General features: G+C 36.2%; 1 protein-coding gene across 2 annotated transcripts in view; it reads left to right on the plus strand.

Annotated features, from left to right (window-relative positions):
* The window catches only part of LOC137404045 (rho guanine nucleotide exchange factor 26-like), a 51,174-nt gene extending 35,980 nt beyond the window's left edge, over positions 1-15,194 (plus strand). The window contains exons 8-20 of one of the 2 annotated variants that reach the window (XM_068090199.1): positions 1,612-1,761; positions 3,691-3,890; positions 4,900-5,082; positions 5,538-5,665; positions 6,478-6,632; positions 7,975-8,127; positions 8,445-8,646; positions 9,038-9,130; positions 9,743-9,906; positions 11,613-11,810; positions 12,551-12,630; positions 12,804-12,908; positions 14,729-15,194. In XM_068090199.1, coding sequence (XP_067946300.1) covers positions 1,612-1,761; positions 3,691-3,890; positions 4,900-5,082; positions 5,538-5,665; positions 6,478-6,632; positions 7,975-8,127; positions 8,445-8,646; positions 9,038-9,130; positions 9,743-9,906; positions 11,613-11,810; positions 12,551-12,630; positions 12,804-12,908; positions 14,729-14,877 — 1,960 coding nt within the window. In that variant the 3' untranslated portion in view covers positions 14,878-15,194. Of the gene's footprint in view, positions 1-1,611; positions 1,762-3,690; positions 3,891-4,899; positions 5,083-5,537; positions 5,666-6,463; positions 6,633-7,974; positions 8,128-8,444; positions 8,647-9,036; positions 9,131-9,742; positions 9,907-11,612; positions 11,811-12,550; positions 12,631-12,803; positions 12,909-14,728 lie in introns of both variants that reach the window. The other variant, XM_068090200.1, reaches the window with a different exon arrangement.
* Positions 15,195-18,225: the final 3,031 nt, after the last annotated feature.

Below are 18,225 nucleotides of genomic sequence, written 5' to 3' on the forward strand. Positions count from 1 at the left end.
TGCATGCACGATAAAAATGGTACAAAACATGAAAGGTTGTGGGAAAAAATAACATTGGTTTTATGGTTAATCATACCACTTCAGCACATTTTTGGAAAAATTTTTTCCAAGCGTAGTATTTACAAGAGGGGCGCACCAAAATTCTAACAAAATCGTACAGCTACTAGCCGATTGCCCGACGTTAGACGGGTATTAAAAGACGGCGTATAAACAGTGGGAGGTAGTGTACACGTAGTTGTCGTTGGTTAATTTTAGTAAGCTAGTATACGGATTGCTAAACTTACCAATGAGAGCTGTGAGAACAAGCTTTAGTGACGTTGCGCGTAAAACAGAGTAGCTATGCGTATTATAATACAGATAATGACCATCTGCCCAATGAATCCATTTTACCCTGTGTAATTTAATGGGTTAGTTTGCCGCCTTGTGATCGGGAGGTTCTGGGATCAATCCTATGCGATACAGATTTTTCATTGCTAGATTATAATCGCTATAGCTGGACAGGGGTTCCCAAAAAGACAAACACTGAGATTTATATATATATAGATAGACAACTTTTTCATGCTTGGATTTACGCTAAAACTAATTACAGTAGACGCTCCTACAACATAAGAAATCTGATCCAGGAGCGTTTAATTTATGGGGATTTAATGTTATGCGAACAGTAAAATACATGTAAATTGCCTAATCCGTTCCGAGATCTTTCCAAACTCATTCCTTGGGCCATACAAAAAAAACTAGACTTAACTGTTTAATTTGTTGGCTGTATCGTAACTGTAATATTATTAGTTTGCATTGACAACTTTTCTCTTTTTTCTGATCAATTTCTCTGGTTTTATAGCCTCAGATTGCGGTAATTTTACAATAAATTGATGGGGAGTGCATATATTCGACGACCATTTACAACGATCTGTTTATTTTTCTAGACAGCCAAGTCTATTCTGCAAAGTAAAACTAATAAAAAATATTTTATACGTCTTCAATAAAGCAAAACAAAAATATAGTTTTAATATCCAGAGTGGTGTCTACCTGCTCGTTGTCTATCTGTACCCAGGGGTCAAGGTTAGGATAGAATATACAGTAACTATTGGCGATACTCCTAACTTGTGGCGTTCAGATTAGTAGACCGACGCTGGTACACCTTAACAAATCGATCGCCTTCAAGTATTTTTTACCAATTGCGTAGCTACCTATTCTCTGTTTTGTCGGTCTACCACGATGAACCAAAATGTCAAGGAAATTATTTATATATATATATATATATATATATATATATATATATATATATATATATATATATATATATATATATATAAAACGCTATACATACTTCGTTTGCTCTCACAAGTGCGATGAGATATGTTACCATTCAAATCGAGTTTGAGAAGTTGCCCCAATTTGACACTTTACATTATATGGAATTTTTTACGTATTACGAAGCAAAGACTTTGCATATTTTTTTACGTTTTCTGCAATTTAGGTTTAAAGAAGGTATAATTTATAGGAATATCTACTGTATAGATTTGCCTCCCCTGTCTGCCCTTCGCGTGATGGTATGCTGAACCAGGTATTTTAATTAACAGTTAATTGACAGTTTCGTTTTGTCTTTTTCAGCTATACAAGAAAGTTTATGCCTGCCAAATCTCCAAAACCTTTACCACGCTCACCAAGACTGGTAGGCAAGGAACACAAGGAACCCACATCATCACCACAGATCTATGCAACTGTCGTGGACGAAGACCCACACATTCATAAGGCTGCTAGGTGAGTGCTGGGCTATCATGGTGTTGCTTCATCTTGCCTTATCATATTCATGTTAAATATTTCGACAATGGAGCTAGATTTACATAAATTTGTATTCATGTGATGGAATGGCTACAAAGGGGAAAGACAGTCGCATGTTACTGAGCAGCTCAACACACGCTTACATTTTATGTGATAACCAAAATTTATAATATTGACCAATCGAATGTGGAGTTATTTTCAACATACAACATCCCAAGTTTGTTGAAACATTACAGTTTTGTAAAAGAAATGTAAAAAGTTTGGTAAAAGTGAAAATAAAGCTGAAAATGAAAGAATAACACGAATAAGTAAAATAGGTTGAAACGCTACACAAGATATGTTAGAGTGGTTTTACATTTCTATAATTACAAGTTGTCTTTCCTACAAGTATACAGCTGCTCCTTCTGTTCTGCCGAAATGTTTCAAAGTGATATAAACATAACATTAGAATATTAAGATTACAATGCAGTTGCTTACTAGAAATGGGAAAACAATACTGGTCAGGACATAATTAAACAAACCATTATAATATTAGAATGCAGGCTAGATTTGGCTACTATCAGCTGAGCTAAATTGGCCCATGGCAAGGCAAGCATCTGCTTTAACCCTCGTACATTCACACGGTGAATTCACATTCAACAGGTGACGAGAATCTCACCATGGATGTAATTATAAATGATATGGGTAAAAACAAATGTCTATTGCAATAATTATCCATCTAGTATATATTATTTAATAATATCTATCTAAATAATGATTGAAGCCTCCATGCGTCTATGAACTTGCAGTTATCAACGCTCAGTGACATGGGATTGCTCAATAAATCGCATAATGACTGTTAGATTAATCCAGTACAAACATCAGCGTTCACTGTAGATGTCTGTTATATGCAAGTGTTAGGTGGTCGCCTTGAAACATGAACTATTTACAAAGATCTTTGGTCATGATTTTCTATTATGTATCGAGAGACACATATTTGCCTCAAGCATTCGAGGCTTACCAAACCTGGTTATTACTTACCTTTGTGTATCCTAATCATAATAAATACCGTAGACGCTCCTAACATGTAAACCTCTTGCGTAAATTCCACTTAACGCAAATAATTTATATGAAGGTTTTGCTTCGTATTACGTAAAAAAATTTCATATAATGTAAAGCGTGAAGTCGGTGCGATATTTGTTTTAGGAGCGTCTGTTGTATTGTATTTTTTTCCACAATTTTGGTTACCATGTCATCAGAATTTTAGCAGAGTATATGTACTCCATACACCTATTCCTTATGCATAGAGTATCTGTATGCACCCTTGTTTCCATAGACATGTTTCCATAGACATGCTTCCATAGACATGTTTTCATAGACATGTTTCTGAAGTTCTGTAAGAGCTATTTTGACTACTGATTGGTCTTTCAAACATTTAGGGTGGAAGTTTTATAAATAAGCATTCTTTTGGCTGTCTCCATGGTTGTTCATAGCCATTACATGATTTCTGCTGTATTAATTATGTTCATGTCTACGTTCATATTCACTATCTTCCCGTGCTTAAATATTGGTTGTTATCTTCTCATGCTATAGATGGTGATATTTTACCTGTGCAATATATCTCAAAACTAGTTTTCAGTTAGTACAGTATATGGATTAGAAGAAGCTGGCTACTTGCGAGATAATCTGATTACGTAATAACGTCGATAATAAGAAAAAAGTAAATATTAATCGATATATTAGCCAGTTTTCCCTGTTCCAAATTTAACCTATGAAATGCAATCCATACTAACATTTTTTAAACCAAATCCTTGGGTTGTGATCTCGCTTTCACTATTGGTATTGTGATCAATGCATAGCTTGTGGCATCAGCAACAAAGTTACCACGCTTAAGCATCATGTTTGTTTACAAAATCCTGTATGTTGTAGCACGCCTGCCTTCCCTAGCTCACACTCGCTCTCTGACACGACTGCACCCATCCCTCACATTCCACTAAGAAAGGAGAGCTCACTGACACTTATCATGCCTAGTTCAGATGATGAGTCAGTGCGCAGGCGGACTGAGATCCTGAATAGCGCTCGGGCTACCGTTCAGAGGAATAACAGTTTTAAAACCACTCCTCCTATAGGTTCGTGAAAGCAGCCCAGCGAGTCTTTTGGACATATTGTAAGACTGTCTTTTAAACATTTTTATGATCGTGTAGTAATAAACATTTCACTAGTCTATGCATAGACTCAAGGCTGAGGTAATATCACATGCGGCTAATCAGCTCAATAAGTGTAGGGAGATAACTCCAATTTTAGTCGTAACAAACTACAATAATCATCAAGTATGTAAGTCACATTCTAGCAAAATATTGAGTAATAAATGTAAATATCATTTTAGACATGTCTATGTAAATTTTTTACAGCAGTTTTTCATGTTAGGAATCTCTATTGGATTTTAACATGTCTAGCTGATAAAAGTTTGACGTGACATCACTGCGTCTAAAATGGTGCTTACAAGCATGACTCCATTTATTCAAGATTGCAACTTTGGTATTTTCAGCAATGGGATTAAATTAAATATTCAATTCTTCAATTAAATATTTGAAATTTTAACCAGTTTGATTGCCATTTGTGTTGTTAAATTTTTTCAAATCTTAAAGCGGCAGCACCCTTGAGAAATATTGAATGCATACTAATGATTTGATGATGTGGCTAGCTCTTCCTTATTCGCAAGTATTAGGGGCGTTTGATATCTATAGTTGCAGCTTTCTCGTGATTGGCTGGTTGATTGTGAGAGAGAATGCTTTAAAATGAAACTCGAAATGCATTTATACAATGTACATGTAGTTTTACTTAAAATGTAAACTGGGTTTTTAGAAATAATATAATACCAATTTAAATTCAAAAAAGTTGAAAAATATATTTAATAAAAGTAAATACTAAAAATATACAAAATATTTTACATGCATCATAATAAAATCGATCCGCATAGATGTCAATAAAAAATATTACACTCATGTTTACTACCCGCGATGTGCTTCGTAGGGTGTTCATTGCCAGACTGGCACTAGCAATTGCTTCAGCCTTCTTGCCAAGCATGCATTTGGAAATGTCCATTTTCAGTTTGTGATGGTATTAAAATTTTTGCAGAAGAAGAAGAGGCCCCAGGTATCTTACGCTGTAAATCACCTATCACTGACAGCAGCAGCCCGCGCATCACAGAGTCTAAGAGGGTCACCAGTCAGCTACTGGTAGAAGATGAGACACTCTACCAGTCATATCACGAATGCATCCTCAGCTCGGTCAAGGACAGGTCTCGAAACAAAAGCAAAAGTAGGTGCTAGCCTAGACTGTTTTGAATCGTTAAAATTTTTTTCAAAAATGCTCCTACTGGAATAAAGGTTTTATGAGTTTTAGAGTTCTGCTGAAAACCATGAGCTCTCAAACTGGTCTGTGTGTTGATTCAATGCCTAGTTAAGGATTGTGCTGTAGATGTAAATGCTAGACCAGAACAGGTTTGATGATGTACTGATGACTGAAACTAGCAGATTTTGATTCACTCTTCGCTGAGTTCATTTAAAACTAACACTTAGTTTTTCTACTTATTTTATTGGTTTTATTTACTACCTGCAGTACATCATCCTTCAACATCAGTCGCTTCAACATCAGTCGCTACGCTTGCCGTGAGAACTATAAATGTCAAGAGTCATTTCTTGCTCTACCGTGTGATAACCCTTGCTTGCCTTGCATATGCACCCATTATTTTAACTAACTGCTTGCATCCACAGCTTCTACATTGATGAGAGGAGGTCAACCAAATCTTGCCCTCTGGTCCACAACTCCCGACGTACTCAACAGCCGTGTCCTTGAACACATGACAGCTGAAGAAATAAAACTACAGGAAGCTATGTTTGAGGTGAGAGCGCAGTGGGCGCAGTGCAGAGTGCGGAAGAGGAAAAATGAGAGGTTTATTGCTAACATAATTTTCAGTCTCAAATTTTAAATTTTAGACAAATAAATAAACAATGGACAACACAAGTGCAGTAGACGCCCCTGCATCGTAAATAATCCGTTCCAAAAACGTTTACTTTATAGGGATTTTATGTTATAAGAACAGTAAAATACATGTAAATTGCCTAATCTCTTCCAATATCTTTCTAAACTTACTCTTTCGGCAAGAAAAACTTGACTTGTGTGCCATGAGATATAATGTAAACAACTCCCTCCGGGAATGTTTACTTTATAGGGATTTTATGTTATACGAACAGTAAAATACGTGTAAATTGTCTAATTCGTTCTAAATTCTTCCCAAACTCACCCTAGGCATTATCTAGGCACAGTATTATCTAAGCTGAGTATTATCTAGGCATAGTATTATTCAGGCACAGTATTATCTAAGCACAGTATTATCTAGGCATAGTATTATCTAAGCACAGTATTATCTAAGCACAGTATTATCTAGGCATAGTATTATCTAGGCAAAGTATTATAAAGGCCCAGTACTATTTGGCACAATGCTGTGACTTCATGAATCCGCAGAAGTGTTTTTGTACGTTGTAGATTATGTAGTTAAAAAGATTGTTATACAGTATAACTATGATCTTGACTGATGATTTGTAAGACATTTCTGATGATGATGGTTTGTAAGATATTTAATGGTTAATATACACTGCTTGGTTCCATCTCGACATCGAACATAAAACATACTGGGCAGTCGTATTCTCGCAGGTCGTCACATCAGAGGCCTCTTATCTCCGCAGCATTATGATGCTCAGCAATGTCTTCTATCACTCTAAACAATTCTGCAATGAAGAGATCTTGTGCGCAAGAGATAAAAAAGATCTATTTTCAAATATCACGGCAGTGCTCGATGTATCAACCAGGTAATACTTGAAAATATCACAACATTGTTAGGTAACTACAGTGTTAGTACGCTAGTTACAATAAATTAATTTTATCAACCTACTCTTCTGATGCTGTTATGATTCTTCTCTTTTGATTGATCAAATCATGCAAGTATGCTCTGCTGGGAATAAATATGTGCAATGGATTGTCTGAGTCAAGAATCAAACAACTTCTGTAACATCCAGCTATTGTTTTCTTCCGGAATATTCCAGGTTGTTCTTTTTGGACTGGCTAGCTGACCGACTAGTTGGCTTATTGACTGATTGTCTGGTTGATTAGCTGACTGACTCGCTGACACATTCACTGTGTTTCCATGCTTTAAATGAGTTCGGAGTTGCTTCCACTCTAAACTATAGTAACGATAAAATTTGAATGTATTCGACACCATTTCGCTTCACTAAATTTGTGCGGAGGCGTTCGCTGTGATACATCACAAATATTGGAAAGATCTACATAGCGCAACTCCAAATCGTTCAAATGGTAGGGTGCAAATATGTTGGCAGTGGGCAACTCCAAACCTATTTAAAGCATGGAAACACAGGCTGATTGACTGACTGGCTCACAGACTGCTTGGTCAACTCGACGCCAGACTGTCTGACTTATTGACTTCCAGTCGTTTTCACCAATTGTACCACAGCCCTTTCCACCGACTGTACCACAGCCCTTTCCACCGACTGTACCACAGCCCTTTCCTCCGACTGTACCACAGGCCTTTCCACCGACTGTACCACAGCCCTTTCCACCGACTGTACCACAGCCCTTTCCACCGACTGTACCACAGCCCTTTCCTCCGACTGTACCACAGGCCTTTCCACTGACTGTACCACAGCCCTTTCCACCGACTGTACCACAGCCCTTTCCACCGACTGTACCACAGCCCTTTCCTCCGACTGTACCACAGCCCTTTCCTACGACTGTACCACAGCCCTTTCCACCGACTGTACCACAGCCCTTTCCACCGACTGTACCACAGCCCTTTCCTCCGACTGTACCACAGCCCTTTCCTCCGACTGTACCACAGCCCTTTCCTCCGACTGTACCACAGGCCTTTTTATGCCTCAGTCCAGCCTTTGCTGTGCGCTTTAAAATAACTTTAATTATTTCTTTTGTCTTTTAGCACTCTTTTATATTGTGTTTTGTTTCTAATAGCCATCAAAATGTATAAAATGAATAAATACTAGGTGTCAAACAGTTCTATGGAAACTATTATTGACTCATGGTACTTCTGAGTTTTTGCTTCACCAGCGACATTCTAAATGCATGTGAACTTTCTCTGCATGTTTATTGCGTGCTCATGGCGCCAAACGCATAAATTCACAGGTTGTTCGGGGAGCTGGAGGAACATTGGAAGGAGAATGTGATACTGACAGATGTCTGTGAGCTGGTATCCAAATATGCGCATTCCGACTTTGATGTATATATTAAATATTGCAGCAACCAGGCCTTCCAGGATAAAACTCTCAAAAAGCTCAGGTATCCATATGATTTTAGTCTATTTGTGTGCTTTCTAAGAGTTGCTGTTCCTGATGTTTAGCTGTTTGCGTACACTTATGGCGTAGCTTAAATCTATGGCATTGCATACATTTATGGAATTACTAGTAGTGTCTATCGGGTAAATGCAAAATGTTAGCATTATTGTAATTTATCTCAAGCATGTTCATGATTTTGCTGGCTATGCCAGACACATCTATGGTTTTGTTGAATTGCTTATATCCTTTGGTCTAAGCAGAATATCTGTTTCGGTGAATAATTATGGACATCGGTGGTTAAGTGAATCTGACTTTTTGTAGTGATAATGCAAGATTTCAAGAGGCGTTGGCAACCTTAGAAAGATCGAAGGAATGCCAAGGTCTTAACATGTCCTCCTTCCTCCTTCTTCCTATGCAACGAATCACAAGGTTACCCCTTTTGCTTGATGCTATTCTCAGAAGGCAGGAAGTTGGCTCTAATCAATATATGAATGCTCAAAAATGCTATGATCTTGTTAAAAAGGTGAGTTTTGTTGATTGCTTGCTTGTTTAAAGGGATGTGACAGTGTCACATGTGATTGCAGAACTTTGTATAAACTAGCCTCTAATCCTACTACAAGAATAATTAGGGAGCGTTGTTATCACACTCAGTTTAAAAAAACAAATTTCTAAAGATTTTAAGCCTATTGCACGATGCTTTTACTCAATACAAACAGTAATGTATCGCTATTGCAGTAGTTCAAAGATCAGCAAAATTCAATGTTAGTTGAATATTCATTTTGTTTTTATTAAACTTTTTTAAAATTGCAAAAGCAGTACAAACAAACTCTCATTTTCAAGTGCATTAGAAATATGAAAGCAGTGTATTTTTTTCTATTATTTAGTATACTTTATATTCTCACATGGTATTGTAGGTTGTATCTCGGTGTAACGAGGGAGCGAGGAAGATGGAGCAGACAGAACAGATTATCAATATTGAAAACAAGCTCTTATTTAACAAACTCAAGGTAGAGTATAAGATATTTCTACATGCTCAGAAAGTTCATCTTTAATTTTTTTTAAATTAACGTTAAATTCCATTTCTGGTGCTACTAGAGAAGGATATTGGCTAATCAACTGACGCTACTCATGTAGCGTTTCTATCACCTACGCAACTTGGTTATGTTAGCCATGACTTTCTGCGCATGAACCTCGCGCAGACTATTTAATAACATTAGGACTGTGGCGGTCTTGTGCGCTGTAAGAGATAGTCAGGTGTAAAAGCTAGCTGTGCAATTGTTCCATAATATGGTGAAGAGGTGATTGGTGAAGGTGGTGGAGCATCGGTTTACCAAGCTGAAAGCTATGAGTTCAAATCCTGTTGGAAACAAATTTTTTTTCAACCGTGGCTTTAAACATACTAACATGACGAACGAACAAACGAACATACGAACATGACTCTTATTATAAAAATTGCTTGTAATCATGCTGCTAAACTTTTTGAAATAAATCCCTGTTCTAGATCAACCCAACTCATTGTCACAACCATAGCTATTGATGGGATTCAGTGTGGTATTGAGGAGATAACTCCTGCATATGGAAATCGCTTTGTCTTATCTTGGTTGTGGTTGCAATTGTAGAAAATTCCTTTGGCTTCTCAATCAAGGCAGCTGGTGAAACAAGGAGACCTGCAACACATGTCAGCTGATGGCGCCAAGTCTGCTGTCCACCTTCTTAATGTCAAACCAAAAACGCTTTCCTTGTTTCTCTTCAACGATCTTTTGCTCATCACTAAAAAGAAAGGGTGCGTTAATGACGTATTTCTAGTGAATGACATGCCTAAAAAGTGGTGTAGCGGTAGCTGAGCTGTAGCCTTACAAGCTATGTTTTAACTTGGTTTGAAAAAGGATATGTATGCTCTCAATGGCTGAGCTGATCGGTTTAAAGAAAGTACAGTCAAACCTCGACTTAACATTTTTTTAAAGACTACATGTGAAATTTAAGCAAGTATTTGTTTCAAGATGTGGGATAATTTCCATCATATAATATCCAAAGTATTTTGAACACGACAGTTTTGTGAAGAAAAGTAAAAAGTTTGGTGAAAAGTGAAAATAAAGCTGTTAAAAGAAAGAATAGCACAAATAAATACAATTTATTGAGACTACATCCAGTCTGATCCAGATTAATTTTCGCCATGTTTATTTATCACTCGCTCTACCTGCAAGCCTAAGCATACCCAATTCTACGCGCCTGCTCACCTGTATCTAAGGTAAAGTACTGTCAACCCGCGAGTTGAGAGGTTAAAGATAGTAACACTATGGTAATACTATAGTTAGTAAGATAACGCTATGGTAACACCATGATAACTATGGTAACATCATTTTACATGTAACTATGGTAACCATGGTAACGCTACGGTAACATAGCAAACTTATTCTTGGTCCCAAAATGACTGCAGTTGAGTTTTACAGTTTTATGCAATAGAAGTTCACTGACTGGCTAGAAGTTATTCTATATAAAAAGTTTTTTTTTCAATCATAGTGTTGTTGACAGGGCTGGATTTTAAAGCAGCTGATTACGACATATGTTTAATTTAAACATCTGGTTCTTTTACTATTGATTTAAAAGTTGATATTTCTGCTTCTTTGCATTGGTTTGCTATTCTTAAAGTTTTTCAGCTCAACACAATACATATTTTGTGTAAATTGGAAGTCTATTTCAAAATCTTTCCATTTTACGGTGCGCTGAAACTGACTTTTATGGTGATGGTTTTATTTACTGGCATGATGGTGATTTGACCCGTGTTAAAACCATTTATTCACCTGACTTTTTATCAGCTCACAAGTAAGAACAGCGAGTCAAAACCATTACTAAATTCATGCTAATCAGCATCACAAATTGTATTCATAGATTATAATCTCACTGTAAAACCATCTTTATTGTCTAATAAGAGCATGATGTCAATACTGAATATAAACATAGCAAGTCATGTTGCTCTAAATACTCTCTCTCTCTCAATCTACATGTAAAAGTAATATCTGAGGAGATATCATTACCAATAATCATTAAAAAACTGTCTTTAAGTTAAACAAAACATTGCCGGATTCGCAAACAAAATCAATGCTTATTGATGAAATTGGAAATAATATTACTGCTTGTTGGGAAAATAGCACACAATAACATTGCTTTTTGGTGAAAATGCCAAGAAATCATTGCTCAATGGTGGAATTGCAAATTAAATCAATGCTCATTGGTGGAATTGCAAATTAAATCAATGCTCATTAGTGGATTTGCAAATTAAATCAATGCTCATTGGCGGATTTGCAAATTAAGTCAATGCTCATTGGTGGATTTAAAAATTAAATCAATGCTCATCGGTGTATTTGCAAACAAGATTCCTTTGCTACATTTACATGTAGCTTGCCCTATTTCCCTTGATCGCCTGAATGTAATTGTATTGTTTGAAGTTTTCTTCTCTACATTTCTTAACCACTCATTCACTTTATACAGGGACAACTTCACGGTCATAGACTATGCATCTAGAGCCAATATATCTACCGAATTATGGAAAGGTGACCAGCCCTCCACATCCCGTCCCAGCCCAACGGCACAAAAATCTCAGGCCAAGGCTAAGTTTATGTTCATGCTTCTACTGTTACAGAATCACCAGAAGAAGCACTCTGAGTTCTTGTTCAGCTGTCAGTCTGAGTAAGTACTGTACTTGAGAGTGAGACTTGTGTGACTTGTACTAACTTAATGTTCGACTTGACATGATGGTAGTTGAGTAAGTGTACATCATTGTAGCTGGTACTCAATTCATCATCAAATTTAATACCTGCTAATGTTCTAGAAGCAAGTCTACAAATGAGTTGCAGAGTGAGTGTGAACATTTTTTTGGCTTCTTGCCAACATGCGTTACAATAAAAATTACTGTCACTAGTACCATTACCATCAGAAATCCATTGATCTAAAATTTGCGAGGCCCCAGTAACTGTAATGCGTATGACATGGCTGGTCATTGTGAAAAGAAATTGCTATGAAAAATTCATGCTTTTGCCAAATGAAACTCAGCGCAGCCTGAGATGTAAACATGGGATGGAGATCCTTTCGTTTAACTACAGACTATAGGCTAATTAATTAACTACTCACTGATCAGAAACATTCTGTATGAATCTTACTAGAGCCACTTGATGCAGCTTTTGGCCATACGCAGCGGCACTGTGTGGTATTCAGCCAAAACAACCGATTTAGTTTTCTTATTTTCCACGGGTCGACTATGATTTGATTTGAGATTTTTCGCGTTGTAGTACTCGACCAAAATCTATCATAGTTGTGAGAGTTATGAGTTATGTGTTTGTTGGGTAACTGTATTATAAGATCTAAATCTAACTACCTATTCTTTCTCAGCGAGCTGTCTCCCTCATTAGTTATCATCTTCTATTTCCTAGGACGGAAAGGACAAGATGGGTTGAAGCCTTTCTGCCACCAGTAACTGACGACACTGGTGAGAAGATCTACGAGTCATGGGGTCAGTTCTCAGTTTTCTCTGGAGATGGTCAATTTGTTGTTAATCTCAAATAAGACAACAAGTGTTTCTAGTTGAGATTGTATGTTATAAGGGTTTGAGAGCTTTTGTATACAATTCAATTGGTTATGTCATTTCCTACATAGGTATATTCTTTATCCTTTCAATATTTACAGATTGTCCTCAAGTACAGGTGACCCATGACTACTCTGCTCAGCAGCCAGATGAATTGAATTTGCAGATTGGAGATGTGGTCAATGTTCTTCGTAAAACTCCTGATGGTAAGTGAACGCTCGTAGCCATGCAACTTCATTTAACTGTTTCTGTTGTGGTGATTTAGTGGATTTTTTTACCATATCCCACTACTCCACTTTATATCAACTCAGTGTCTGGGTCGTTGCTGTTGGATCTGTGCCTATGCAATAACAACTCAAAGAGCCGGGTTACCGGCTCAGCAGACCAAATTACCGTAAATTCCGGCGTACAAGTTGACCCGCCGCTATAAATCGAGTTTTAAAGTTTAGTTTAAAAATCCTAGTTTTGACGTTCACCTGTCGTATAAGTCCGACCCCCTTCTCTGGCTCAAATCGTTTGATCTCTAATAGTTCAGTTGACATCATAGGCGGTCGATATTTAGCTGAAGAAATATCATTTTAAAACGCCCATGTTTTTTGTGTCATCGACAAGACGTACAATTGATGAAAGAATGAGAGGCGAGAGTTCTAGTGAAGGCCACAAGGCATGAAAGACAATACTTCACCATCATATTAGCCCAACATATCATATTGCTGGATTAGTATGTTAATTCTAAAAAGCTCCATAGGTGAAAGTCATTCACAAAAATTATTTTAATCACATGATCTCGTCGCAGCATTTTTCTTACTATTAAAAAAATGAGCCAGCCAGCTTAATCCATGTTTTTTAGGAAAAGCAACGCGATGAACTAGTTTATTTTTACTGGGTTGTACTTTCTTCGTAAACTGCCTAAATTATTCTCTCTCTTCTCCCTAAATATGTTTTTTTATGAACAGTTCTGACCCATTAGCTGCTGTAAATGAGTGATTACTCTACTCCACAAAGCTGTGCGATGTCCATCTATAGATCATGTGACATACTCAATTCAAGCCTATTCAATGTTACATTCTTGCCTTGTGATGTCATTGGGCTGCTACAAATGGTAGTTGGCATTACAGTAATTTCTCTCTACTTAACCGTACATTCAGCTTTTGCAGTTTAAGTAATTAGCGGTGTAAAAATATTTATTAAAAATAAAAATTAAAGAAAACAATTAAAAACAAAACAAAAATACATAAATCTTTCCTCTTACCTAGTGGTATAAACGCCTACCTAATGATATCCTGCCGTGAGCATTATTGTGACAGCTGTCATTGCGGTTGGCAGTTTTTTAACGCTTTGTGTAGTGTATAAGTACAAAGTGCAAAATGTTTGTGACGCAATTCATCATGTCTCCTAAGAACTTTTAACCCTCAAAAGTGAACTTAAGAAAGAGAGGAAAAATGCTTCTGATTAATGAAAAAGTGACTTCATAAGATTAGAGTTCGTTAGTTTCTTATTTTTTGCTTCATGGATTTTCACTTTTTATCATCGCGAGTGCCAGTCCTGTTTAACAACAAAAAATGTATTGTCAGCACTTACGGTACCTTGAAAGTCAGTAGTTGAAACAAACAAATTTTTATATGTATTTTTCAGCTCTCCAGCCTCTTCTCACAAGTATTTAATTTCAATTTTTAATCAGAGTGGTTCAACCTGATGTGTATGCAATGGGAATGGAAGTACGTGCTCCTTATATCTATATCTGGTTCACGATAGTGTTAAGTTTAAAACATCATAAAATAATTTGTCATTTACATTTCATGTAAAATGGAATGTAATGAAAACACAGTAATGAAATTTAATAAACAAAAAATATATAAAATGCTATAGTGAAAAATTTCTGAAATTTTTGCACAAAAAAAAATAAGATAAACTTATTACCAGCATTTTTGCCGCAACAGACATAGAACTACCAATCTTTATATGGGTAATTTGAATGTTTATATCAGCTAGCTATTTGGCAATATATATACGCTGACTTCTGCAGGTTGGTATGAAGGGGAGCGGGTTACTGATGGCAGACGCGGTTGGCTTCCAAAGAGCTACACTCTCGAACTACAGAATGAACATGTTAGGGCGAGACATCTCAAGGAGCGAAACAAACTACTGCAAGCCGCAGCTCAGCTTCTGCAATAATCCATCACCAACATTATTTTTTATTATCACCCGCTTGTCTCTCCACGCCATATCATTATTCCTGGAATGCATTTTATATTAATTACTCTGATTTACTATTTTAACTTGTAATATTTCTGTAGATATGAAAGTTTATTCTGGTGCTAGAGTAGAAAAGATCATCTAATAATTACTGATCTCAAGCTCATGGCACTTTTGGAGCTTGACCTTTGACCTTGCCTTTTTCTACAGTCAATCAGTTCATGTAGAATTTATCATTTTATATATTATAACTTTATTTTGTATCTATTTATTCTATAGATAGTTTGCACAGAATTTTAACTAATAAAGTTTGCATGATTTTTACTCCTCAAAATCATTACACGCAATGATAGCATCTATAGTTGACAAGGAAGGTCTATAAATAAATTCTATTGAGTGGTGTATATATTTTCAACTGGTTTGTTGTATTGCACATTTGTAATGAGTCTTCTTGGATTGATAGCTTCAAGTAACTTTAGGTATGCCTTTATCTCCAGTCACATAAACGATTTACAGTAGCTTTGTAAAACGCAGCGAATGAAATGAAAGCGGTGGTGAGTGCATGTCTAATATGATGAAGGTGACTCACTTCGAGTTGCTACAAAACTTTTTTTGTTTTGTGGTTTATAAATGAGTCAATACTATAAACCTTGCTATATGTTTACCGAGTCAAATGTAAGATTACAGATGTGCTTTATTATTTGTCAGCAGGTTACAACATTATAAATTATTTCAAGCGGTGTGTTTCTGCGGATAAATAATTCAAAAAATTTTAAAGGCTAGAGATCGATCAATGGCTTTTGAGGGCACAATGTACAAATAGATCAATGTTGGTTGTTTCATTAGTTCGCCAAAGGTGGTAAAACTGTCACCGGTAATGTAAACCTTTCAGGATTTGTCTTCTCTTACGTAACTTCGTAACTAAAGCGGCAAGTACGGTATTGCACTCTACAGTTGGCATACGTTGGTATCGTCTCTACTAAAACCCAAGTGAATGTCCATTGAACTTAAAACCCCTAGAATGGCAATCACATGACTTTTACGTTGATAGTGATGTGTAACGTATGCGCCATATTGGAGAGCTAATCGAATGCTAGTTTCGTTTTTAAACAAACGGTGAAAAATGACAGAAATGTACATGTTGAATAGTTATTTTCCAGCTGGGTGTTAATGAAAACTTCTTCTACACAACGTTTAGAGTGCCCTGATAGAAGAAAACCTATTTATAACATATGGAGTGGGATATATCAAATGATAAGTAGATGTAAAATAGATTTTCATGGACCATGTTATTCATACAAACTGTTGTATTAAAGATGCATAAACCCAGCAAATGATATATCCAGGCAAATAACTGTTCCATTATATTAAAATTTATATTACATATGCATAAATGCATTTGAAAAAACTTAGCACATGAAGTATTTCGATAAAAACAACACATAGGCATGCTGCCAAAACAGCAACTGTTTTCAAGATTTAAGTGATAATAGCTTATGAATGTATGATATGTATAATACAGTATCTGTAAAAGATGGAATGAACTACTGCAACAACTAAATGGAAATTAAAAACAGTTGTAATAGAGGATAATCAAAATAATGCAAACAAGGAAATGCAGGAATTAGTGGAATCAGATGATTAAACTTATACATACACGTTACAGAAACTGTGTAAAAGGAGATTTGTATAGCACTGGATATTGAGCCAAGGTGCATCAGAGTTTCTTGGAACTAAATCAGATTAAGAATAACAGCACAACAACAGCTGCAGATGAATATTACAGTGATTACATTGTTACTGGCCTTTAAAAAGTACTACTTTAGTATTGTATGCCACAAAGATGCACCTTGCAGTTTGAGTGTAGAATTTTAGCATAATGATGCTGTCGGTGATCATAAAACGACTGAATAAGGTTTTTCATCGATGACGCAGTGGTTGGATATGCCATCTGCCATATCCGTAAGGTGTTTCCCAAGGCATAACACATCACTAGATCTTACACTACTAATAAAATACACCACACAATGGAGTGGATCTGGCTTTGTAATAATATGAAAGTATTGATCTGCAACTAGCAGGATCCTGATGATACCGTCTGATGGACGCACCAATCCTCCATTGTTTTGTAGTTCGAGTAGAGTATAGAGATGTCGGTACTGGATACTTGACTCAGTGGTAACCAGCAACTGATGGCAAATGTCACGTGACAATACTTTAGTTAGCTTTCGCACAATTTAGCCAGCTATATAGACTATAATGTTACCTATAAAAGAAATTCATCTGAAATCATTGTGTGCTCCCCAAACTGATCAACTTCTGGAGTAGCCTGTATGATAATAATCTCGTTTTGAGCACTAACATTAACTGTCTTACCAGCATCTGATTTTGTAACACATTTGCTGATAAGTTTGTGAAAGGTAGCCTTAAACTGAGTAACAGTAGGATTATTATTCCAACCACCTAAACAAAAGCATCAATTATAACAATTACATAAAATCAACAAAAATGAATGTCTTATTCACATAAACATAGTACCCTTAAGATACAACAATACAACTAATAAAACAAGCGAAAATAAAACAGGTCAAAATGCTACCATATCGCTATGTAAAATGAAAATGTGGCAATTTTCACTGGAAGTCATTCACACACATCTTAGGCATAAAGCTTAATGGAAGTTTCTTAATCAAGCATGACTCAAAAATGGATTGCATCCATGAGATTATTTCAATAGAAATGACAACAAACAAATTGCAGAAATACTGCAAAGATGTACTAACCATTGCCACAGATGCATTGCTAGAGAAATTCACATCACATCTTCTGCTAAGCTGCTGGCATATTCATAAGCACTTGCTGTGGCAGCTGTCACTGTTTGGCATGCTGTTTGAGGTTTCTGAATTTTTTTTAAACATATCTACTTTAAGTTGAATAACCTTGCAGCACTGTGCTTGACAATATGGTTTTAAATTCAATCATTGAAAAGCATCATTCAACATTGAAAAATATTACCTTTAAACGACTTCAGTCGAACGTTTTAACCTGTTGTCAAAATATGGATCATTGAAATGTTCGTTGCAGATAAGTGCCCAAGGATCAGGCTTATTCACTCTTTTGCGGTTGCGATACCATTGTAAATAACGTGAGTCCTCAGTTGCTTTGTTTGGAAATCTAAAAATTAAAATGAAACTGTAGTAGTTAGTTAGCAACAATAGTAATAACAATAGTATTATTACTCTTATCTCCTTACTGCTAGCTATATCCAGTTACAACAATAAATAATATTATAAGTACAACAAACATTTTTTCAAATATAAATATTTT

This window comes from Watersipora subatra, chromosome 9 (genome assembly GCF_963576615.1).
Source record: "Watersipora subatra chromosome 9, tzWatSuba1.1, whole genome shotgun sequence".
NCBI classification, from domain to species: domain Eukaryota; kingdom Metazoa; phylum Bryozoa; class Gymnolaemata; order Cheilostomatida; family Watersiporidae; genus Watersipora; species Watersipora subatra.